Consider the following 26,692-nt stretch of genomic DNA (forward strand, 5'->3'; position numbering starts at 1 on the left):
GTTTTAAGTGTGTAGGATTAACTACGATAGCGATCAAGGCATAAAGCAAAATGAAGTCCCGAAGTCAAGAATGAGATTTCGTTCGGAGTTCGAGAGTTTGTCAGAAGTTTGAATATTCATCGGAAGTTCCGTCAGAATTGACCGAGAAGTCCAAGAGCTTGCCAAAGAAGCTCGTCGAAACTCACCAATAAGATCGTCGTGAAGTCCGAGAGCTAGTCGGGAGTCCACTAAAACTGATAAGACCCTAAAGTCTTATCGTAAAAAAGAAGAAGAGAAATGGGGATGATAATGATCGCTTCGAGGGGATCGGGCCCTCCTTGATCACTTCGAGGGGATCGGCCTCCTTGATCGCTTTGAGGGGATCAGCCCTCCTTGATCACTTCGAGGGGATCGGCCTCCTAAGGTTGTCCAAAGACATAATAGTATTTTTCATAAATTACTGAAAAGAAGCAGTTACATCCCTATTTATAGAGTTCCACCCAGAGTCCCTCAGGACTTGAACTCTAATAATAAATAAATATTAAATAAACCTTTACTTGACTCTAACCAAACCAAATCAACTCAATAAACAACTGGACTAAATAAACTCAATAAACATTATTCAAAAGCTCAGAAAAAGGGTCCTAACAGTTCCTCCCTCTTCAAATCAGCCTTGTCCTCAAGGCTGAGCAGCATCAATCTTGGGGAGGTTCTCTTTCAGCACTTTAGCCATAGACTATCTGCAACGCATCACAACCCGTTGATCAAGTAAACATGGTCTCCACTTTTTGACAGTGTAAGCAACAGGTCGATCTTTTAGTGTAGTAATCATTGCAAGAAACTCCTGGCCTTTGCTATCACAAGTTAAAATCCGTCCATCAGTAATCTTTACTTCGAATATGTCATAGCCTTCAATGCGGTAAGCTAATCGGGCTGCAACTTTCCTGTCCATAAAATTATTAGTGCTGCACGTATCAATCAACATAGTGACAGGCTGATGCTTCAAAGTTTCTCTGATTTTCATAGTTTGTGGGTTAGCATAGCTAGCCAATGCATGCACTGTATGTGTGATGGCTTCAATATCTTCATCAGTTTCCACACATTCATAATCGGAGTCCAACTCTTCTGCTTTCGGTTCCTATCTAATTGGCTCAATCATCATATGTTGCCCTTGTTTACATTGGTGCTTCATACTCCACTTTTCATCATAATACAAACCCTTTGCTGATCTTTCATTGAGTTCTTCTTGGGTTAGTCTTCGGGTGTCAAGGCTTTGGTTGGGAATAGATGGGGCCAGTGGCTTACTAATCATCTGGTAGTTGTCACTTATGTTTCCATGATTTTTCCTGTTGATTTTTTTCTCATGTAGATGTGCGAATGAGATCGCAGCTATCATAGTGCAGGGTTGACGAGTCTTAACTTCACACCGAATCTCTGGAATAAGCCCTTCAATAAATGTATCCAGAAGTTATCGTTCCGACCAATCTCTAGCTTGATTTGACAATCTTTTAAACCTACTCTGATATTCCAACACTGTAGAAGTCTAACAAGTTTTGGAGAGCTGTCCATCCACCTTCATGTACGAGTAGATTGTGTCACAATCTTGGAGCCCTTTTCTAGTATTTTCAAATATGTGCAATGTAGAACTTGAGCTCCTACCTTTTGAAATTTACTAAGGCTCCACAGTAAGTCCTTTTTGAAATCATTAAGTACTTCTTGTAACCGGTTCTTAATTCTAATTTCCAATACTTCCATTAAGTTATCGGTGGTCATTTTATAAGACTGTAAATCTGTAATCTCAACTCCTATTTTTGGTGTTGGTCAAGGGCATCAATCACTGCCCTATTCGGTGCTGCTGTTATGACGAAGTCGATGGCAACACTATGGGAATGAAGGGTTGCTGCGAGGATGCGAGGATATAGCTGCGTTTGCTGCGTGGGAGGCAATGATGCTTGCTGTGGTCGCTACGTGGAGGGATCGCTACTGTTGAGGGCTGGGAGGCGGTGATGGTTTGCTGCAGTGGTTGCGACAGTGCGGATGGAAGGAGGCGTTGGTGATGCTGAGGACAGGTGTCGGTGCGTGCGTTGTCGAGGTTGAAGCGGCCGCACAAGAGCTTCCTGCGTGTGCTGTTGGAGGGCTGCGGTGGTGTTGCCGAGGTTGAGGCTGCAGTGGAAAATAGGAATCGGCAGTGGCAGGCTGGGCGGCGAGCGGCGTCGTCGCTGGCTGGGCAGCAGCGGCGACGGTGGTGGCAACCGGCGTTCGCAGCAAGAGGATTGCCCTGTTTCGGTCACCAAGGGGGCAGAGCAAGGGGGAGTGGCAGCGGTCATTCTCGCCCGAGCCCAGGGGAGCGGCGGCTGGGAGGCGAGCAGCGGTCGCCGCACGGTGGCTGGCAGTGGTGATGGGTCGGTTGGAAGGCGACGGCGCTCGAGGCGTGGCTGCGATCGACGAGGGGCTGGGGCAACAGAGGAAGCTCTGTTTCTGCAACCGCTGAAAGGAGGGGCTGCGGCAACCGGCGGCTGCGGCTGCGGTGCCGGCAGTCCTTCTCGCTCGAGCGAAATGGGGACGCGAGGAGAAGAGGTCGCTGGCTGGGTGATCGAGCGGCGGCGATGCGGCTGGGAAAAGTGGTGGTGACGCGGCTGGGAACAAGGGCAATCCGTGAGTTGCCCTGTTTCGGTCGCCGTGAGGAGGGCGACAATCGGCGGCTGCGGCTGCGACCCAAGGGGAGGCGGGCGGCGGTGGAGAGGCAGCGGTGGTGGCGCGGCTGTGAGCAGCGTCACCAACGATCGCCGAGGAGGAGAGGTCGAGCGGCTGCGCTGCGACGCAAGGGAAGGCGGGCGGCGGCAGTAGGGCTGGGATGGACGCTGGCAGCGTCGTCTCCTGGCCGGGGAACAGCGGCGGTGGTGGTCGCCGGCCGGGAAGCGGGGCGATGGTGGGCGCTGGCCGGAGAGCAGCAGCGGCGGGTGGGCTGGCCGGAAGCAGGGGACGCAGGGGTGGCTGCGGCTTCTTCTTCCTCTCGTGTTTTTCTTTTCTTTTTTATTTTTTTATAGCTACGGCAACGAGAACGGTAAGGATCATCGCTCTGATAACAAATGGGAGAAATAGGGATGATAATAATCGCTTCGAGGGGATCGGACCCTCCTTGATCACTGAGGGGATCGGCCTTGATCGCTTCGAGGGGATCGAGAATAGTATTTTTGATAGATTACTGAAAAGAAGCAGTTACATCCTTATTTATAGAGTTCCACCTAGAGTCCATCAGGACTTGAACTCTAATAATAAATAAATATTAAATAAACCTCTACTCGACTCTGACTAAACCAAATCGACTCAATAAACAACTGGACTAAACAGACTCAATAAACATTATTCAAAAGCTTAGAAATAGGGTCCTAACGGAAACATTGTCGAGAAATCGTCAAAAGTTCGTCAAAATATCGTCGGAAGCTCGCTGGAAGAAACCTAGACTAATCAGACTTATTTAGCTTAGTGTATGTCTTAAAATTTATAGTTATCACATAATTTGGTTGGAATTGGGCTAACTCAATTAGGGACTAATTGGGCCTAAGTTTAGGTTGTGTTGGGCCAAGTGAAATGCTCAAATAGTGACCCAACATATGAAACCGTCGTGGCACAATCTCTAAGACTGTGTCAGGCGGTGGTACCACCAAAACACAGTCTCCGAGAGACTGTCAGGTGGTGTTACCACTAGACTGGGCGATGGTACTACTAGACTGGGCAATGGTACCGCCTAGTGTCAATGTCAGTGTCAATGCTGTAGGCGGTGGTACCACCTAGCACAGGCAGTAGTACCACCCAGCACAAGCGGTGGTACCGCCAGTACCCGAAAATCATGGATGAAACTCTTTTAGACTCTAAATTTGAATCCACTTGAGGCCTATAAATACCCCTCTCATCCCTGGTTAACATATATAAGAATTGAGAGTAAAAATGAAGAAAACCGTTGTTATAATCTTGTGAGAACTTCTCTAAAAGGACTAAGTATTAGTGTAGTTTAATAGAGGAGTAAGTGGGGGTGTAAAGGTTCTCTCCTAAACCTGTCAAAAGGAGAATTGAGTTATAATAGTAGTTGATCTTCGCCTATTGAAGGAAGATCATTAGTAGATGTCGGTAGCCTCAATGGAAGAGGAATCGGTGGAGTGGATGTAGGTCACGACGACCGAACCACTATAAATTGGTTTGCATTTCTGTTTTGCTATTTAGCTTTATTGCAACCTACTTTCAAAATTGACGTTTTTATCCTCTATACTAATTCACCTCCCCTCTTAATGCCGACTCGATTCTAACACCGTGTACCCAAAATTTTGGGGATTTAAATTTTTGATTCTATTGTTAAAGCTTTCTTGGGCCTATAAATATCCTATTTAGCTTGATCAATGGAATATCCATTCTTGAGTTTGTAAAGTATTGTAACTCTCTCTTTAAGTATTGTTTGAGTCTCTTCCTCCCTCTTGAGTTTAGTTATGATACTAAGTTATAGGAGGTGAAAGATCTCTTGTAAAAGAATAATTATATAGATTCCCTTCTAAGCTTATAAAAAAGAAAAAAATTGTAATAAGGGTAGTTGATCTTCGTCCGTTGGAAAGAAGATCAATAGTGAAAGCCGATTGATTGCCTCAATGGAAGAGGAATCGAGAGTAGATGTAGGTCAGAAAGATCAAACTACTATAAATCAGTTTGTATTTCTTCTCTTACTCGTGACTTCTGTTTGTGCTTACTTACTTATTATCATTCACCTTACTCAAATGTTTATTTGCGCTCAATATTTGGTTCATCATATTTCTAATACGAATTTTATGATCGAGCTTTAAAATAAGTTAAAATTTACTATAACACTAATTCACCATCTGACATTAAGAACCTAATAGTTCTCACTCATGCCTAGTAGCCCAACAATAGCACAAAATCCATAATTTTCATCAGCTTCAACATCTCTAATAAGTCGAACATAGTCTAAATAACCTGCAGGAAAAACAATACGCATAATTGTAAACGTTGTACCCTCTAACAATTGCTATTCTTTTATTTTGTCGTGGATGTTGTACCCTCAATTTCGACTTCATTAAGATAGTTGTACTTATAGTAGCCAGAGATGTAGTATCTTGAGCGAACTCTATAATCTCAAAGAAAACTGGATATTGCTGGGACAACCTTTCGTCTTTGAAAGCTCATATAGTTGATGGTTCAACGAATTCCGTGAGCTATATCACTTGCATTGAACTCTTCCATAATACGATCCAACTCAGGTGGAAAGGTGTAAGATTCAAGTCATATACTACTTCTTCAACAGGATTTCACTTCAAGTCAAGCTTCCTCCGATGGCGATCAATTGCCGACAAAGGAATAGGGTAACATGAGCTCTTATTCTCTGCAATCTCATAGGTGCCTCTCACAATACAGCCACAAGCTTCTTTATCTACTTGTATATTCTCGATTATCTGTGATAATTACAATATCATATTTAATGCATTCTTAGATACGACGCCCTTTAAATTCTAAACTAAGCCATTCACAGCATGGATCTTCTTGGGAAGGACCAAGATACCTCCTTTAAACTTCCCATGAGCATTCTGTCCAAATGTTATGAATCTGCATTGTTCTTCGTAAAGAAGCTATTCTACTTAGTAAGTGTTTGGAAATATACCTATTAGTTGTTAGGTTTTTTTCTTTTTGTAATTAGTCAACTACACAGATCCAACATAGGATGCGTATATAAACACATTTCAAATATGAATTGATGTTGGGTGAATTTTATTTAAATCGCATCTAGTTTACATGCTGCATTAAAAAAAGCTCAAATGCTGATGCTTCGTATCTTAGGGTTATTACATTAGCATCTCAGCATTTTCAGGATGCTCATATAATTCTTTAAATTTTGAAAGATCCTATGACTTTATCTAAAATTACAAAGTTGCCAAGATGATTTAGTGTGAAATAAACATGATTTATATTTTATATAAGTTGAGACTTTATTTATTTATTTATTTATTTATTTATTTATTTTTAAAAATTATTTTATATTGATTTCTATGATTATATTATTCCTTATATATTTGAGCCATATAAATTTTTTTATAAGATTAAATGCATTTATTTATTTACTCATTAATTTAAATAATATATATATATATATATATATATATATATATATATATATATATATATGTTAACTTTTGAATAAATATTAAAAACATATAATATTCAATGGATTTTTGAAATATAATTTTACCAAGCAACACTTACATCAATGCATATTTAAAATATAGTTTTATCTATTATTTACCAAGCAACACTGGATGCATTTCACAACTGCACATTCATTCAAAGCAAGTGTTCCCAAATGTATTCATACTCAGCTTCATTAAAAGATTATTAATACTAGAAGGTTCCAACTTGACATAAATTCCTCTGCTTCATTCTTTATATGAAATATCATTTTGTAATTAGTTAGGATATTATTGGATATATGCCACCTGCATAACAATAACACTAGATGATGATATTAAGCTACATAGTCTCTCCATTGCCTAGATGATGATATATGCCACCTGCATAACAATAACTTCTGATCCGAAGCTAGCGGTGGTACCCAGAAAAAAAAAGAAAATCTAAATTTTGCTTTTTTTTCATTTTTAAGAAATAATGGACATCTATTTTTGCTCTTTGAAATGCAAATTTAGAACACAAAACAAACATAATAAACATAAAGTGTGTTGATCGGACCTACAGATGATTGTTTATAGATGCATTCAGTAAAGATCTTACAGCTGTTTACAAAATGAATTTAACAAAGATTTTAGCTCCAAGTTCACAAAAATATCAACATTCTCTTTATAAAAATAAAAAGACCCTAAATAAAAGATTCCAAGATGCAGCGATTTCATCTTTACAAGACATCCAGAAATCTCTGTTTTCTAAGGAAATTATTCTCACCGCCAAGCAGTAAGCAGAGTCACAGCGTTCATATCAAGACAAGGTTCAGGTAGAAAGGAGCAAGTTCGATTGAGCTTAACTTAAAAATCCCAACTTGAAAGTTCAAGGAGACATGATAACTACAATAACTTGGTGATAGAAATATGGTTACACCCTGATTGTTTCTCGACTCCCTGGCAAAAGGAACCCACAATCGACCTCAGAAGCCAGATTCGAAGACGCTGTGATAATCCACTTCAATCTTCGTCTCTCTCTGGTGGAAGACCACAGGGCAACAACATTTTCTGCAAGGAAAGACATTTAAGTTACGTCGCAAGCGGCTTGTCGGAAGAAACAAGAAAAATGCAAAACTACTGACATAGTAAATTACTATGCCTAGTCCAGCAGTAAAATAGGACCAAAAAGAAGGGTTCTTTTCGAGATGGCATCGAATGCTAGCATAGTTGACCTAGTACTCGTCCAGAAAGCTAAATATTTTTGTTTATCAAAGGAAACTTTTGAAGAACAAGGAAATAAAAGTATAGGTAGATAGCAATCCACTTGGTGAAACAAAAACACAGGGCAAGAATTAGCTTTTTAGAAAAGAAATATCATTAGCCTAGTCCTAGTAGCATAAACTAGTTGTAGAGACAGTAACAATCATCAAAAGTTTAATGCAAGCTCAAAAAGGAATCACAAACTATGTCAAAAAAAATAATGTTTAACCAATTAGGCAATTACAATCTAGTCAATGTTCAACAATGAAATTATTGACTCCTATTTCTCTTAAACAAATCAATCAAAGCAGGCTGAAATAGAAATCACAAATTATGTCCTAGTACAATATTTAACCAATTAGAATCTAATTAATGATTCAACGACAAAACTATTGACCCCTATCTCTCATGAACAAATCAAATAAACCCCATGGTGAGAACACATCGAAAGAAGTAATCAGGTCCTTTCCAATACCATCATTCATGTTGCCTATGGCCTTAATAACGGGACAGGATGATTCTCTTTAAGAAACTGGAATAACTAACTTTGTGATATTAGCAAGCCATCAGCGAGATTCTGTGCAGCATGGATAGAGATAATGGAATGACGCGATATGAATACACCAACCCGCTGGACCTTATAAATATCATACAAAATATGGGCACAGACATGTAAAGAAAATGTATTTGAACTTTTTGATAGCGTGGCACTGTTATGTTTAAGATATAGCATGAATGCCACTATATCGGTAGATTCATCTCAGCCATAGAGAAAACAAAATTTAACAGCTTGGCTAAGACATAATAGAATTGTGGGTATTACACAAACATGCTACGAAATATATTTTCAATGACTTCTCAACAAAAACAATGAACCATATTAAAAGAAAATTCCTTATACTAATCTTATTACCCACCAGATAAATTAGGTTATTAACCTGTATGAGTCATATAATAAATGGTTTTTGCCAAACTACCACAAATCATCTTTGAGGTTTGGCGGTGGTTTAGCGCATAGCAGGTGCAGAATATGTACAACTGATAAATGATGCAAGCTACACTAAAGAATAAATAGAACAATGCCTCACTTGCATAAAATTGTAGCGTTCCCTTCCAATTGATTCATTTTCAGCAACCGCAAAATATGCCAGGATAGGGTAGTGACCGATATATGATGCATAACTATCACGCTGGATGTTCACTGCCCATTCACTGTAACATTAAGAAATATAACCAGTAGGAAATTTATACAGCAACCTCTACATAGGAAACAAGCATGTCTAACAACGATTTGGAAGCTTACAATCTACTCAAGTCAGCATGCCCTGTTCCAACATATTTAGCTTGAAGATGCTCGAGCTGAGAATTAATGTTGAATCTGTCGCTAGCCTGCACACAACAGAGTAATTATGCAATATTCAGTCGAAAAAAAAAAACCTTAATCCAAAAAAGGGCAATATACAAGCAAGCTATCATCTTGCTATGCATGAAATAACTCGGTTAAGTTTTGGACCCACAAACGATCTGCATCTAAAATCCCTTCATGAGTTTCGAACACACAAGTTTGACTTCACCAAACACCAACAATCAAGTGTTTTACCACCATATATCTAAATTATTCGTACAGAGAGTAATCATGAAGCACAGAGACAGTGTTACAGAACTTATCTTGGTGAGACATCTGACGATTATTAGAATCGATGGAGACGTTACGCAGACAAGGAAAGTAAATCAAGAAAAGCACATCACGAACACAGAAGAGGAACAGGGAGAGGAGATAGTAAAACCAGACAAGTGCACAACAAGTTTTTGTGATCGAAACCAATACGGATATGATAAGTGAAAGAAAGAGATGTAGGCACCTTCAAATCCATCTTCCGCTATGTTCTCGCGGGTCGCCGGAGAGGGAGATTGGAGGACGCCTGCGAGGTGTTAAGTCACGAGATTAGGGCTCCGTTCCTTCCAGTAGCCGACACCAACAAAATAGTGGGCCTAAATGGACCGGGCTTGGGCTTTTGCTGCTATGCCCATGGTCGAAGATTCCCATACCCATGACGGAGAGCGCAGCAGCAGCAACCATACTCGCCAGAATCGACGGGTGCAGTAAAAGTCAACGGTGTTCGGCGGCCGTGAATCAAACGTGAGTCAACTCCAATAGGCGTTGACTTACTTATTGCCTGCTTTGAATAGGAACAATGAGAAGAAAGAAATCCATCACAATTCTTGGAATCAAGATGGTATGAACAATGAAGCTAACAGTAGGCTACAGAAAATGTAATTGATCTCAAGTAATCAGAGAATATAATTCACAGTAATAAACTTGACCAAGCAACTGATAATTTTCACATCAAAATATTAACTTTAATTACTTTTTTTTCTCGGAAAAAAAAAAGAGTTGTAGGCAAGAGAAAAATTACATTTCTGTTATAAGCAAGAACAGATATCTATACAGACAACACTATGAACAGATACCTATACAGACAATACTATACACAAATGAAAAAGGAATTACCGCTTTACAACTCTGGTCTTGAGCCAAAATCCAACAAGCTTCTATGTGAGCTGTGATATCATCAGCCATGGAAACTTAGGAGGGGGCAAGAGAGTCTCTCTACGATCCAGCTTCCATTTATGTGGTACCAAATCTTAATGATAGGAATGCTTTGGTAGTGCTGTCTCCATTCCCGGAGCTTCTCCACCAGCTCATCAGGCATGTCTTCGAGCTCCAGTTTCTGCAAACCACTGAGGCTCTGAATCCCTCTGGGAATCGTCTGCAACTGGCTGCATCTCACCAGTGTCAGCTCCTGAAGGCTTTCCAGGGCGGTCCCCTCGATTTCTATGCAGTTTAGGTGCGCCATGTCGCACAGTCCCAGTGACTTGAGCTTGCACAGCGATCCTGCAGGGAAGCGCAGTGCGTTCCCCTCGAACGCTTGCATGAGGAAGAGCGAGACCAGATTGGGCGACGCCATGAGCGCGGACACTGCGTTCTTCTTTGAGTCTTGACATCTTCAGCACCAGGTGAGTGAGATTTGCAAGCCGCTCCAGCTTCTTCCGGCGACGATGTAGTTGTACTCATCGATGATGTCTTCGATCTCATACGCCACATCTTGAATCTGCTTGGCCCATGTACTCAGAGGCTGCTCGTGGTCTCCTCTGTATGCGCTCGTGCACCTGAGGAATTCGTTCCTGACCTCGAGCTCCCTTCCGATCTGAACCATCTTGCCCCGAACTTTCCCCGAACGCTTCATGAGCGAGTCCAGCCGGCGAAACGCCGCTGCAGCTACAGCTTCCGTGATCTTCTCGGTTAGGCATGCGATAGCAATCTCTGCAATTCTTTCTCTAACGATCTCGGAAGACGGAGGCCATGACTACAGAGGTATTTTATTGATTATCCTATTTTAAAATATATACCAAATTATTCTTTTCCATAACACTCCAAGTTGACAGATTGATCGAAATACGAAATGAAGTGGGGAGACTGAACAATCCTACAGCTGCATTCTGGTCCTTCTCACAAAGAAAGAACTTGTCTGAGCCCTTATTTTTGCAGTATTGCTGAGGAGAATGGGCATCAAAAGCAAGTTCTTTAAGCCACTAGGCACGTCTGCAAGACATTTCTTTTCATATTTGAAGTGAGAATTCACCTGTTGTTAAAGCAATTTACTTGATTTTTTTGTTTTCTTTTTTTTTTTTAATCAGATCGATAATAAAATGTTTGCAGCAATATTAAGGTCTTCTCGATGATATACATAGAAATTATATTTTACTTGGAAAATTTATTTCTGATGATTTTCACAATGTAAAAAAAAGATTAGGGAAATAAATAAATAAAATTAACAAGGCAAGCTTTATACAATCCCTACTCCATTCTCCATTTTACATATATATACATATACATATACATATACATATACATATATATATACATATATATATACATATATACATATATATATATATATAATGTGACTTAATCAAAGTTAGTTCTACAAATGAGGTTTTTACAATCATGAATAGGCCGTAGAAAAAATGCCACATGAACCAAATTGGCCAGTTTCCAACACCACCTTCTAATGTACATACAAAAGAAAAAAAAAACACCTTAAATGCAATAACCAGTCTCTCTTTTTCTTTTCCTTGTTCACTTCTTTATACAGCCTCTAATGTTAAATCAGTTACTAAGGTACTACTACACATCAACAGATCCAATGGGTGTTGACTCAGGTGGAGATCATTTGCAGCTCATGAGTACAGAATTTATAACGTGCATAACCAAACGCATGTTAGTTGCTTCAGAAGCAGTGGCACTGGGAAGTGATCTTTGGTGGACTAGTATACTGTAAACCTGCTCAAAGATTGGCCGAACGTAAGATGTGATTGTTGGATCTGCTGGGTTGATCACTACAGCCACATCGGTCATCCAACCCAATTTCCTTGGTGTCTCGATGCTGATGTCACATGCTAGCTGCTGCAGAAGAGCCAAAAGAACTCCTTGACTCAGGGGAAGTGGCACGGTGTAACATATGGCGTGCAGATCAACCTGAAAATTTATACCACATACAGCGAAATAACTGGCTTGCTTATCAACCTTGAAAAAACTCGGAAAAAATAATGCTTGAATATGAAATGTGAGCATAAAGATTGATCCTTCTTCCCTGGCCAAGTTCCGGATGAGTATGAACAACAAACCTGTGTACAGAGCCAAGACACAATTGATACATCACTTCTTTGAAGAGCCATCGTGAAAGCTTCTTCATACTTGTGTTCGGATGTCAATCTTGAGAGTTCCTTTTTGGGATCCAGAGGTGCCTCAACCTGCTGCACGGACAAGGCCTGCTGGAAACAAGAATTCAGAGAACTTGTTCCCCTTAAACCAAATTTTCAGCCTCCACCATGAAACTAATCCAATTGACTATTAATGTGTGATGCAGAAAATTTTTTCCTTTCGTGTGTGTTTACATGAGCGATCTTTTCTTGTTTCCTTTTTTAGCAAGTGAAGGAGAATGGAAGGATCAAACATGCTTGAAATAGTATTTACCATCTCAGGAAGACCTGGCAGGGGACCATTAGTCTGCTGGATAGTAGTGGGACTAGTCGTTTTTGTGTTTCCTGAAGCAACAAGAGCTAGCAGTTTCCGCTGGCCATCAACCAATTCAGTAGTGAGATTTTGGGTGATTGACAAAGAAGAATTGATGGTATCCTGTGCACACAGAACAGCAGAAGTTACTACCAAAGAATAATTCTACTGCCATAGGCACTACTGCAAATAATATTCCAAGAACCTGATACACACAGGCTAACCAACAAACTAGCATGTTAAGCACGCACCCTCAAAGTAAGTGCCAAGGGAGTATGTGCGGCCTCAAGCTGCTGCTGAGAAGCAGCAGTATGTTCATTCATTCCTTTCTGGAAGACACTGTCTATTTGCTCAAACATTGCTTTACAAGACTGCTCAAATGCAGGAACCACTGAGGACTCCACACAAGACCTTAAAGCATCCTGCATGTTAAGGTTTAAGGTAAGCAATTTTTAGAGTATGAACAGAATATCTGAGAAAAATGAAAAAGACATATCAGCATCAGATATATATGAACTAGAGGGAAGTAGCTCTGCATATTACAGGGTTTCATATCTGTTCCCAGGAAGAGCTCATCAAATGTCAGAAGACAGAAACTGACTAAGCAGTGACACTTTCCTACCTGAAGAACTTGCTTTCCAGAGGTTTGGAGCTGTGTTTGAATTTGCCTTGATACTGTAGCTTCAAGCTTTGAAGAAACAGACCTCTCTAAATGATTCACTGCCTTATCACCAACTCCCCTCTAAGAAGCAAGACACAAGGAAATTATTAAAGGCACATATTTAAACCACGGGGTAGTTTCATCCATATCCCCATAAAAGTTGAGAAATCAAGCTTTTATCTCTCGGAACTTTCAAGGCCCATGTCTTTCAAAATCTTGAAGTCAACGCCCATATCCATCAGTAAGGACATTCTACATGATGGATATAGGCAATAATTTTCAAGTTCTCGAGAGACATGGGTAACCTGTCAAGTCTTCAAGGGACAATTATGGGATACGTACGAAATTTTTTCTATTAAGACAAAATCCACAGGGGTGGGGTGTAATTGATAAAAAGAAAACCTGAAATGACTCGGTGATAGCTGAAGAAATAACTGGTGTAATTGCCCGCACTACAGTAGGCCCGACTGCAGAAATTTCCTTCTTTAATATCCTCTCTGATATGGCAGGCAAATCCTTGTTGACGATATTGGTGATTAAATTTGCCATCTGCTGCATCTGGTCCTTCCCAACCCGCTCACATTTTGCATGTTCTTCTTGAAAACGAGCCCATAGAGCATCTGAATTTGCCCTGACAGCTTTTTCCATGCAACGACCTAATGCTGCTTCCACTCGTTTGCCTTCTTTCATAACAGGAGCGGCCACCATTATACTCATTTGCTTCTGCATTTCCTTTTGCATGTTCATAATCTGCAAAAAGATATCATCTCTAAACTATATTAGAAGAATGGCTAGGTGGAGTTTTACATATAAAAAGTGACAATTAACCAAATCAGTTCAAAGTTGGTGCCATATTTTTGTAAAGCTAGTTTATTCAAGTGGCACATGAACTTTTTACATTTCTTTGCGCTTCAACTATAGCTCTGTCTAAAACATGACAAAGGATACATGTAAACCTAAACAATTCAAGGATTTGACAATAGCTTTATCCAAAATGTCAAACAGGATAGATGCAAAACCTAAACAATTAAGAATTTCATGTTGAAGACACCCTTGCCTGACTTCACAGCAAACATCAAGTCCTAGTCAGTCATGATTCATGGCATTCACTCTATAAAGAAGTATAACCATCAAACAAAAAACTGATGCACACGAAGTATTTTAAAGAAAACCATCAAATATGAGAAATATGAGAAACAGAAGTTAATGAAAGAGAATCTCATAGTAGAACAGATTAATTTAGATAAATACTATGCATAAGTTTAAAAAATTACTCAATAAAGTCACAAAACACAGCTATAAACAAACACCAATAAGTAAGGGTGAACGGGGCTCCCTTACCCTTACCCTGTAAAATAAAAGGCAGTTTATGACTTGAAATAAGTGTTGTCAAACACACTATATGTCATAAAGCACAACAACAACAAAGCCGTTAGTCCCAACTATTTGAGGTCAGCTACATAGATCTTTTGCCGCCATTGAGATCTGTAAAAGGTTATATGCTTAGTTAAGTTTAGAGTACCTAAAACTTTATTTATAGTTTCTATTAAAGTTTCTTTAGGTCTTCTTCTACCTCTCCTCGTATCACTAACATTAATTATTTCACCTCTTCTGACTATTGCATCCGGTAGTCTTCTAAACACGTGCATATAATATCATAAGCGATTTTCTCTCATCTTATCCTGTATTGAAGCGATATCTAGTTGTTCACGAATAAAAAAATCTCTCCTATCTTTCCTAATACTCCACACATCTATCTCAACTTTCTCATCTTGACAATATAAACTTTTTATATATGCTATTTCTTAATTGTCAAACACTCCGATCTATAAAGCATTGTTGATCTCACAACTCCTTGGGGTACTAGGCCACTCGCTCTAAAGAAATAATTAAGAGTAAAGATTATCATCCAACAAGAACTTAAATCAAAACATTAGTTTTGTAACATTACATATGCAAGATGATTACTACTAAAGTACCAAATCACACATGTATAACTAGAGCACTCAACCAATAAAATGATAATTAAATTAGTCCATATCTAAAAATTAAAACAAAAGAAAGTTAAACATTTATTGATCTAGGAGCTCTAATCATCAAAATCAAGTAAATGACGAAAAGATTCTATCTTTTGTGATCTCATTTTATTCATATAAGCTTATAACTTTTGCTTTACATCAAGACATTTCTTGCGTGATGATGCATTTTCTGACTTGCCAACTTGATTTTGTTTTACGGAAATATTTCATCTTTAACATGCAAATGATGATGATAATTCCTCTGATGTACATTTAGTTGCCATTGTACCTGAAATGTAGTTTCAATGACTATATTAAATTGGTTAATTAAGCTAAGGAGAGAAGGAAGAGAATAAGAGGAATGGATAGAAATGGAACAGAGGCAGCAGTGATGGGCAGAAGAGAGGAAAGAGGGATGGAAGAAAAAGAGGGAAGAGAGGGAAGAAGAAAGGGGAGAAAAGAAGGCAAAGAAAGCAGCGACAACAGGTGCTGGACACTTACAGGAAAGGAGAGGAGAGGAGAGGGAATAGAGGACAACAGCGATGGAGGGTGTTGGCCATGCATAGAGGAGAGGGAGAGAAAAAGAGGGAAGAGAGAAGAGGGTGGCAGCGAAGCACCTATGGACAGAGGGAAGAAAGAAGAGGTAGAAAAGAGGGAAGAGGGATGGGAGAGAAGAAAAGAAGAGATGTTCTCGACAAAGAGGGGAGATGTGGCTACCAGCATCAATTCAACAGCAAAAATGTTAGGGCATAGTGCGGGTGTCAGGCATGAAGGATTAGGTTTAGATTGGACCAGGGAGAGGGCATTAGATTTGGATCAGATCAAGTAATATGTGTTGTCCGGGTCAGCCTAGAAGAGCACCTGAAATACCCAACAGGTCGGCTAAGGCGCTCGTCTAGGTGATGCCTAGTTGACACTTGACAGCACCTTGCTCCAGACTTATCGGGGCACTAAAATCCTCAACTCACCTTGTCCAAGCATCTAGATGAGCACCAGAACACCTCTTTACATCGCTGCTTAAAACATAATCATCCACGTGGTAAAGGGGAAATCTTAGCATGACACTGAAGAAAATTGAGATGTTTGACTTTGTAAATATAATTTCAAGTTTTAACAATACAGGGAACAAAATCATTGAATTATAATAATTTTCAACTCCTTTCATATTTATTTTGCAACAATAAAAAATCATAGTAAATACATCATAATATATGGTACCCTACACAACTATGCATATACTTAACTCCTACTTAGAATTCTGATCATGCGAAATCCCTATCATATGCCGATGATTAGAATTCTGAAGATCACAAATCAGACAGCACAGGATCCTCAGAAGATAAAGGACAGAACAGAATGAGAGAGGTAAGGTTACAGTCCATTCAAGGAGAACAAGGAATTCAGATACCAGGACAATGATAGGATATGCAGTCACTGTAGAATTGGCCTCCTAGAGCCAAGTTGACAAGCGTATTCTTCATTACTTCACCATTTTAGATATCTGTATTGCCTTTTGGGCTAAATATGTCCATCCATATGCATTAATGGTTATGAAATTTCTAGCAGTAGCCATTCAACCAAATGATTCGTAATATGTTTTTCCCAACCCATTAGAATATTAGGCTATGAAGTTCCAATAACAGGTAACCATAAACAAGTAACAGCAAGAAGTCCTAAGATATACAAGTTATATCCAGAGAAGCAAATACTAACAAATAACTTCCTTTAACTTCCTGAAAAATGTGAGGCAAACGCAGTCTTACTTCACGAGGATGGAACCTCCATATGATCTCAATCTTTAATTCTTAGTCATGTATAAAAAACTCATAGGAGAACAAACAGCAAGACTATTGTAAAACAAATTTGACAAAGCAACAAAAATGAGGTCAACTTTCTTAGCAAAAATAAGTTCTAAAATTCGAAGTATAAGCAGAAAGAAAGAGCAAAACTTTGTTAACTACCTCATCCAAGCTGAAGGCTGTCAAAATCTTTTTTAATATACAAGATATGACCAAGTGATTAGGGGTTACCAGATAATAGCAAGTTCATCTATGTCTAACAAAATAAACAGTTTAGTTGAGTACACCAGTTCACCTCTTCAAAAAAGAAATAAGAACTCAACTTCATAGACAGTACAGATACCAACAATGTCTGGAGTACAGAAAAAGAGCTCTGCCCCTCATGTAACATGCACTGAATTAAAATTCTCAAAAGCAAAATAGAGAAAACTTCTGTTTACTTTTCTAAATGTGACATACTTCATAAGCCTAGCTCCCTGCCAATCAATAATCATCTGATGTTTAAGAAAACCAAATTTAGTTTTCCAAACAAAAAGAAAAAAGTACTTCTATGTTCTAAGAAAACAGGATTCATCATCCAAGGACAATGTTATCCAAAAATATGTCGGGATATAAGTTGTTTGTCATACACTATAAATTATGAAGGTTTGTCTTACAACCTATACTTTTTAATGTATATAACATAACATGTTAAGTAATATCAAACTAATATCCATCAAAAAAGCATCACGAAGTCAAGTGCTCTAAATACCTGGTTCAGTGTTTCCTGTAGTGCAAGAATCTGAGGGATGGTAGCATCAGTTGGAGTACTGGAGTATCTCCCTGGTTCATTCAGAGAATCAGTAGAGTTGAAAGGGCTTGATGAAGGGGGTGAAACACCAGTTGTCTGGTATTGTTTTGATTTTTGCTTCTTCCCTTTAGTAGCTGAGAGATTTTGGGGTGTAATAGCAGATTCCTTTTCAGGCATATCCTTTTTGTTGTATTCAACTTCTTCCTCGAGGATACTGGGTGGCTGATCCAATGTCTCAGCAGTGTGACCACCCTGGCAAGTTTCTATCACAGTAGAACACTCATTGTTGGCCTCAAATTTTGCTTCTAAAGTCTGGGAGGATCTTTCATAATCTTCAATAATAACAACTTGAGGCACTTTCTGAAAACCATTGCCCTCTGCCTCACCTGATTGGCCTTCCCTGACAACTTTTACTTCCACCTCATGACTCGCCATATTGTTATCTATGATCACATCTTGGACCTTGACTCCTTCAACCACTGGACCTTGATTGACATGGCTACTTTCTGAAGAACTTATAGCACCTGAAAGGATTTCTGATGGAGTAATCAGGTGTGTTGTGTTTCCACCAAGCTTAAAGAGTAAACGACGATTTGGCACCATAGAAGGATCATCTTGTTCAGTTTTGGAATCATCTTTTTTCAAGTTCTCATTTATAGAAGGAACATCAGGTGTACTGTCAACTGAATGATCAAAAACCGACTGGTCCACAACATGATCACCAATTGATGATCCATGATCAGAACCTTTATGGGGGCTATTCAGACTGGGTACTCTTCCAGCAAGGAGGTCTGGATTTGCAGGAAAAGAAGAAACATCTTGAGCATCAGTGTCTTTCTCAGAAAATGGAGCACTGGGCTTAGATTCAGGTTTTGACATGGGTGGTTCACATACATCCATGACCTCACAAGAAGCTAAGCTTGTCGGATATGGAATTGCACAGTCACTGCTGCTCACTGTATGAATTTGTGGTGAAGCACTTACTGAAGGATCACCGACAGAAGGTCCACAAGATGACTCTAACACAGATGATGCTTCCGGGCTGGGTGTCCCCAGGACACGAGATAGAGGATCTTTGGCCAAACCAGCATTATCAGTTGGTGGTGGTAAACACTGGGTCAGATCCAATGCATACTGCTGAATTGCCTGTGTCTGGACACAATATATCTGAACCGATTGTCCCCCATCAGGCAAGAAATCATTTGTACCAGTAAGACTCAAAATCGGCATTGCAACTGTAAAATCTGCTACATAGTCCATGCGTGTGGAAGCCGGACATGTGCCATAGTCTACATGCACAGCATATATCGCATTCTTCTTAGCATTTGCAATAACTATAAGATTTGCTTGAGGTAAGACTACAATTTGATTGAAAAATGCCTCTTCAAGATGAGGTTCTGAGGAACTTTTCAAGTCCAAGGTCTGAGTGCAGCGCCAAGATTCAGAATCACTAGGCAAGAGCCAACCTTCTTCATTAGAAGAAGTCCATATTTTCACTTCTCGGTTCAAAGGGCCCTGCAACAAAAAGTTTTAATCAACTAAAGTTCATTGTAAGATGAGAGCTTGACAAAGAGATGACATTGATAATGAATGAAGCACCATTAGAAGTGTTAACTAACAATATTCAACTGCATCAGAAGTAATAACCTAACTTGTGCATAACGAATACCTAAACATACTTTGAACTCATCAAAAATAACAAAACAAAAACTGCATGCTATTTAAACACATCTCGAGAGGCAATAGGAAATGTACCGCAGTGATAAGATTGATGTGATCGGGTTGATGAGGGGATGTCATGAATGCAACTGAATTAACAGGTTGACCATCGTGTGGTCTCAATGTGGCAAGGGCTATCGCTTTGCGATCTTCCCAGATCTTTACCTGTGGCAACATAAAGAAAAGACAAAAGTATAAATACATAAAAGAGAAGGGTTCGATAACTAAACTGCAGGGTCTAGAAAGTACGGAAGCTGCATCAAATGAATCTTTACAACTTTGAAATGCTTATCTTCTATATCAAAAGTTATATTTAATTTTCAACTCTACAAACTCCAAACCAAGATCCAACCTTTTTCCTTTTCCCACCTGAAAAAAGAAGGAACAGAGACCAAAAAGGAAAAGAAAAAAGTAGAACAAAATGATACATTCTCATAAGTTGGCTTGCATAAATTAATTACCATCTGGCCCATGCAAATAAAGCGAAAGTGATTAATTTATACATGAACATGAATCACATAATCTAGTACCAAGAAAGTAAGTACAGGGTGGAAGAGTTATTGATAAGATGCTTAACACACAGAACAGTAACTTAAAGCAGACAAATCAAACACAAAAGTATAACCCAAAAGATAGATTAGGAACTAAACATAAGCAGTTAGATTAGTGATAGGGGTAAATAAAATGTCATAAACTGGAGAAAACATAAAGATGGAGATAACATAAATGGATCAGCCAGCACCTAAGACCCTCTATGAATTAAAAAGTATCCATGTATAAACTTGATACTTTATAATTGTGACCCCACATATATAGAGAACAATTAACTCACATACCTAAGAATTTTGGAAAAGAAATTTGATGGAACAAGGCTTAATATTAAAAATATATACAATTGAAGGAAAGAGAAAATCTGATTATCAACTTTACATGACTCAATCTAGATTGTAAAGAAACCGAACTCTATATTACACCTACTATGTATCAATACATTTCTGCTATGAATATTCACAACCTAGTGATTAATAGTCACTGCAATGCCTTGAATTTTGGTCTTAGTCTTTGTAATGCAGATAAATCCTGATTCCCAAGAATGCAAAAAAGAATTGAAAATTCTTGTTCTTCTCTTCTTTGTTGATGTTACAATTGGTTGCCAATTGACTAAGAACGAAAATATAGCCAAAAAAAATCTGAATAGAAAGAGGAGGAGACAATATCTTTCTTCAAAGTAAATCCTCTGCTAGATAACACAGGGGATTGTGTGGTGACTAAAGGCAGCCTAAATCTGATTTTGATCAATGATAATGCATAATGCAGCAATATAAAACGTGAACAATTAAAAAAAACAATGACAATCCAAAAAACAGGCTGAAATGATAACCAAGGGATTAAAACAAGGTTAGAAATCAAGAAAATATGAATTAGAAGGAAGCTACAGAAACAGTTGAATTTTCTGTAAATGATGACCTCCATGCACAAAGACTAAATAATTGAAACTAGTGCTTATACTAAAGTATGTTCATGTGATTACAAAAGATTGACTCCCTGTGACTTGATAGTAATTCCAACCCAAACTTATCCACAACTTGTAATCATCAATTCTGCTTAAAGTGTGACTTCAAAACCATTATTCAAAATTCAAATCATCAAAGAATTATCATGACAGTGTGAAAACATATAGAAAATTTGAAAAAGAAAACTAAGATCAATCAACATCACTCCCCAGATCGTTTTTAACTTCTCAAGGGTTTCATTCACTAGACAAAAATAATCAAATTAATCAATCAAATTTATTTAACATTATTCAATATGTCAACCAATATGTTGATGTGAACCAAAGTATGGAGGCATCCAGAGATGTCTCTGTTCTGATGACCTCGTTTCTGCATTGGGACAGAATGTCAACAAAACACTATATGCAAGTCACAAGAAAAACTATATAAATAGCTAACTTAGCCTTGTGGTCATCCAAAGCAATAAAAAAAAATTCGAATCCATACACTTTTCTCACATACGTATACTTTAGACCAATGATATCAGGAGGCATATGGAAAAGATGAGGCAAGACTCAAGTGCCTCAATGGGGGGGCCTAGACTAGTCTCCTTCAACTGAGTGTCGTCTAGACAAGCACCTCAACTGAGGCATTTGATGTCCCAGGTGCTCATCTGGACTAGCACACAACCCAAACCCCCTGACCTGATTCAAACTATGCAATCCAATAGACTCAAGACTCACCTTGCCCGAGCACCTTGATGGGCTCTGACCCTCTCGAGTACACCTGGCACCTATTCTTCTTTTCTCATCTCTCTTTTAGCTCTCATTTTCTTTCCCACTTCCTTCTTTCTTCCTTATTTCTGCCCTCTCTTCACAAATCACCACCTTCTCATCTCTCTTCGTTCTTCTCTCCCCCGCTACTTTGTGCCTTACCACATCTCAATCGCTCTGAACCTCTCTTACCTTTCCTCATCACTTCTTTCCTCTCTAAGGCCGCAATGACTATTGTTTCCCTTTCTATTATCTTCTCTCTCCCTTATCCGCAGCCAACGACAGTCGTCATCACCACTGTCCTCCCCTACCTCTTTTTTCCTCTCCCCTTAGTCCTCCATTGTCTTCATCTCTCTTCCCCCTCTTCTCTCCTCTCTCTTGACATTAATCAATCAAATTAAAATGAAAAATTACATTGGATGTACAAGAATAATAGGAATTATCAAGAAATATTAATAAAGAGTCTAAAATTATTTAAAGGATCCAAAAAAATTCAAATCATTTGCATGTTTTAGAACTTTTCTGACAACATCAAGTTCTTGTTTTGATATAATGAAAAAATTCATGTTTTGATTGAAGTTCTTGTTTAGATGATTATCTTTATCCTTAATCATTTTTTCTAATTTTTTGTAAGGTAAGAATTTTTTTTTGCTCAGGAGATCGGCTCAGGCAATAGGGTACCTTGTCGCTTTATAGCACCTGGCTATTTTAGAAACACTGGCTTAGGGTCAACCAAATCCTAGACTAAAAGTAGGACAAGTTATCAAACATTCGTAACTATATGGAGCTATATCAACCTATACCACCTTGAAAAAACCAACATAAATGTCCTAATATGGCTTCAAATAACACATTCTGGAAATAGTATGCGTTAGCACAATATGTGGTGACAAGTGGCGCTAAAAGGCAGATGCTAACATTGCATCTCCTGAATAAAGCTTCTTAAGAACTTATTCTAGAACTTTTTACTCTATGATCTTTAATAACATTTACCTCGTTCTTGTTCCTGCTAGTTTGTTGTATTTAGATCATAACAAAATTACTAGAGGCTACATTGGCCATTAATTCACATAAAGAACAATGAAAAAGAACCTTCAAATGTGCATTTTTGGGAAAACCCAATGCAGAAGGCTCCTGTCAATGTGAAGTTCGGGAATGGTCAATATACATAGTCTTCCCCTATTAAAAGGTTGCTTTCGCAACTTGAACCCTAGTCACCGAAGTGGCAAAGAGCAAACTTACCAAATGTGCTTTTCAAAAGTATCTAATATCCAGCTTTATCAACCCAACTAAATGTATTGTGTATTACATGTATGTGTGTATCTAAAATAATTTATATAGGTCATCACAAGTAGGCAGTTGTACATAATTTCAAGGCCACATGTTATTTTCAGAATATACTTCTATTACAACCAAATATTTTATACAGGTCATCACAAGTAGGAACATCATCTGTACACATTTTCAAGGCCACATGTTATTTTCAGAATATACTTCTACTACAACCTGCCATGACAAGTGATGATAAATTATTCATATAAAAGTTCAGATGGTGGTGACAATCTTATATTCTATGCAGCCCATTCAGCTATATAGTTAAGTGTGAAACTAACCAAAAGCCATAGCAATAAGCTCGTACATGCAAATCATTGGCAATTACAAGTGGAGCTAAAAGTGATAATTACATACCATGCCATCTTTTGATGCTGACACTAATCGGGTTATCATCCATTGGGATATGGATAAATCTGTCACTTCTCCATCATGTTTACCAATAAGTTGAACCCCATCAACCAGCTTCTCAACAGAACACTTGAGAGGTTCCTCTGCTGAAAATTCTTTTCCTCTTCCAATTTTGATTGTGTCAATTTTTAATACACGATTTCCAATTCCAACAAACAAGATTTCCTGCAAAGGTTTCTCAAAAATGAGAAGCATGAACTTCACATGAAACACTTGCAAAATATTTTATGAACAAAAAATTTAAAGATGCATTCTTATTAAGTTATAGCCACATAGATATCAAGAAGATTAAGATCAATTAAGTGCAAAAAGTTCATGCCAATAATGCATGTCATAGTTCAACATACTTGCTTGTGAGAGTGCCAACAAATTCGTGGATGATAAGGCTCTCCATCTCCTACAATCTGAAGAGCAATTATTATTTTTTCTGTTATCAGTGGTTTATTTCCCTCATCAGGACCTTCATCAATCTTCCACACAAAAACCCTTCCATCAATGCTCGCACTACAATACAAAAGATTAGTTAACTGACAAATAAAAGAAGCATATAAAAGATACAAATATAAGCAATATATTACCTTGCTAAAAGGTGAACATCTTCAGCAAAGAAAGCCATGTCTGTAACTCTCTGAAAGTGCAAAATAAATAAATTCAAAATGCCGACAAAAACCATTATATAATCAATTTCAATTGACTGTGCCTCCACTTTAATATAGCATGAGTAAAGAATGTAAAGAAAAAAAAAACCTCAAAAGGAACTTAGCTACACACAAGGTTGAGATAAAAAAAACAACATTAACTTCCAAAAGGTTTAGTAAAACCACAAACTAAATGTGTTATTTTAGTAGCAGCTCCTTGCAGGAATGTTTGTGTGGAAACTGCTCCTATAGAAATTGCATTTTCAATGTAAAATAAGACTACAGAAAAGATTTCACAATCATGAACTTATGTAGAATGTAACGTTTAATGAGGTTAATTGAACTTGTCGATCATGATGCCTCACAACATGGTCCAAACAAGGGCACCAAAAAAATAGGCCTCGTAGCCTGCTTGATCTTTATCCAGCAAGAGGATTATAGTTTTCACAACCTAGTGTACCACTGTACCCTTAATTTCATTCCCTACACACAATGGTACCATCATCATCGAGCTAAATTAGAATATAACATCTCATGAACTAAAAAGAGCTTTTAAGCCCAGAAAGAGAAAACGAAAGACCTATTACCTTCTGTTGGGCTAGGTTGTCCTTCCCATACCTTTGACCTCTGTCGGAAGTATACACACAGCAATAGGCTAAAGACACAAGCAAGCCAATTGTGCACATGAAACAGCTTTTCATCTAACAAGCTAAAATATTAAAGTTTCTATTTCTGAGCTTGCTAACTGTTAATATTGCATCATGAAGCAGGATCAGCTTTATAAAAGTTAAAGAACTTATATCCCACTCAGATGAACAAAAGTTCTGTGTTAATAGTATCCAAATTGTAGCTCTAAGAAAAGTTTCTAGGCGCATGTAGAATTCTTGAAGCCCCAAGTTTCAGTGGTCACGGATCACTGCAGTCTTTCAAGGTATCATATATGTATTGCTCACAATAACCAACAATGTATTATCCTAAAATTTGCACATGGAAGAAACCTCACTGATAAATCATGTTAGCAGAGAAAAATATCAAACGTCCACATAATTTAACAAGAGAACCATAGTAATCCACAATGGTTGAGTTTCAATCTTAACAGAATTGTTAAACAATCGTCAACTGAAGTGCACGTTCACACCAAAATCCAGATAAGAAATGCCATGAGATAACAAAGAGTTCAACAAAGTTACTGGTCCAACTAAGTTACTAGCACCATATGATCAATGCATTTAACAATCAAATTCAACAAGCAAATTGCAACAACCATTAGACCAGTGTTTCCTTTGGCAAAATTAGTTCTTCTGGTAGCAAAAGACAGATTTTAACCAATAGAACCAACATTACGAGCAAGTGAACTACAGGTTCCAAGCAAGATCAACCTGAGAGTGCCCTTTGAGCAGAGCTCGCAAGGCTGTGTTGATATTCAGCACCCTAATAGCCCCCAGCTTGAGCCCGTAACATATATATGTCCGATTGACAGCAATTTGGCGGCCCAAAACAAGCCCCGGATCTGATACGTACTTGGTGATTGGCGTGACCTCGAGCTGCGGAGGCTGTGACTCTCCCGGCAGCCTAGAGTCGACATCATACACAGCGCGGTTTCCAACTCCCAGTAGCCGCCCCCGAGGCAGCTTGCTACTCGCGACTCTCGCCGGCGCCGGCTGAGCAACCGCCAGAGCAACTGCTGGCGCCGACGGGATCGGATGTAAGACCGCCGCATTCCCTGGGGCCGAGAGCTCAGCGGGCATGGATGACGGCAGCGGCATCGAGACGGCGGATTCAAGCTGAGTGGAAGCAGGATTCAGTAGCGCCATTAGCCGGGCACCGGGGTTGGGATTGGAGCTAAGGTTAGGGCCAGGTCTGGGACCGGGGAGCTGGGGGCTGGCAGTGGGGTACGAGACGGCCGGTCGGTGGAGGGGATCCTGAGGGTAGTGGAGGAAGGGTGGTTGGTGGTGGAACGGTGGAGTGACGGGGGGATAGGAGAAGTCGCCGTGGGCCGGTGGCGAGGGGTACGACGGCGGCGTAGCTGGGTAGGAGGACGGCGGGGGCAACGTCGGCGGGGAGATGCTAGGGTTGGGATTGGGGGGCTTGAAGAGGTTAGGGTTCCCAGCGGGGGAGGCCATCGGCGGACAGCGGCGGAGGGCCGGAGAGGAGGGCTAGGGTTTCGGAAACGGACGTTCGCTACCGTGCGCAGGAACGGGGGAGGCGTACGTTAAGCGGTCCGCAGGGGAAGAAAAAGACGACGCGGTGGAGTACTCAGCGGAGAAGAAATGGGGAGAGTTTATTAGTTGTTTATAAAAACATGAAAACACAATTTTGTTTTTAGTTTTCGGATAAGAAGTGCTTTCTATTTCGTGAAAACACTGGTTGACAGATATTTATTTGATTCCATTTTTTGCTAATTATATGCAATTGGAGTAACTTCTTCTTCGACTAATACTTGTTGACAGATATTTATTCATGCAAGACAAATGATGAAAAAAACATGCAATAACTCAAATAATTAAGGCATTATAACTTATTGTTAAGCTAATTTGCCTTGACACATTCTAAAATGTATTACTTTTTTAGAAAA

At 39.1% G+C, this 26,692-nt stretch overlaps 2 protein-coding genes and 1 long non-coding RNA gene across 4 annotated transcripts; 1 reads left to right on the forward strand and 2 right to left on the reverse strand.

The window, feature by feature from the left end:
* Positions 1 to 6,974: 6,974 nt before the first annotated feature.
* Positions 6,975 to 9,399, reverse strand: LOC135673013 (uncharacterized protein At4g14342-like). The gene is made up of 4 exons (XM_065181674.1): positions 9,269 to 9,399; positions 8,710 to 8,795; positions 8,495 to 8,618; positions 6,975 to 7,214 (listed from the first exon to the last, which is right to left on the reverse strand). Exons 1-4 carry the CDS (start codon positions 9,278 to 9,280, stop codon positions 7,167 to 7,169), a joined length of 270 nt encoding a protein of 89 aa, XP_065037746.1. The 5' UTR covers positions 9,281 to 9,399; the 3' UTR covers positions 6,975 to 7,166.
* A 524-nt stretch (positions 9,400 to 9,923) lies between these two features.
* LOC135673015 (uncharacterized) lies at positions 9,924 to 11,412 on the forward strand. Its single transcript, XR_010513205.1, has 3 exons — positions 9,924 to 10,424; positions 10,541 to 10,782; positions 10,854 to 11,412. It is a non-coding gene; the product is annotated as an uncharacterized LOC135673015 (long non-coding RNA).
* A 15-nt stretch (positions 11,413 to 11,427) lies between these two features.
* On the reverse strand, positions 11,428 to 26,369 carry LOC135673014 (enhancer of mRNA-decapping protein 4-like). Of its 2 annotated transcripts, none has more exons than XM_065181676.1 (12): positions 25,497 to 26,369; positions 24,058 to 24,107; positions 23,827 to 23,983; positions 23,426 to 23,644; positions 19,507 to 19,635; positions 17,713 to 19,266; positions 13,547 to 13,894; positions 13,106 to 13,225; positions 12,735 to 12,905; positions 12,445 to 12,606; positions 12,096 to 12,239; positions 11,428 to 11,946 (listed from the first exon to the last, which is right to left on the reverse strand). In XM_065181676.1, the coding sequence occupies exons 1-12, from the start codon at positions 26,238 to 26,240 to the stop codon at positions 11,638 to 11,640; spliced, it is 4,107 nt and encodes a 1,368-aa protein (XP_065037748.1). In that variant the 5' UTR covers positions 26,241 to 26,369; the 3' UTR covers positions 11,428 to 11,637. The 2 variants fall into 2 exon arrangements, with proteins under 2 accessions (XP_065037748.1, XP_065037747.1); XM_065181675.1 differs by having other exon boundaries at positions 12,096 to 12,242.
* Positions 26,370 to 26,692: the final 323 nt, after the last annotated feature.

Source organism: Musa acuminata, chromosome BXJ1-5 (genome assembly GCF_036884655.1).
Source record: "Musa acuminata AAA Group cultivar baxijiao chromosome BXJ1-5, Cavendish_Baxijiao_AAA, whole genome shotgun sequence".
NCBI classification, from domain to species: Eukaryota; Viridiplantae; Streptophyta; class Magnoliopsida; order Zingiberales; family Musaceae; genus Musa; species Musa acuminata.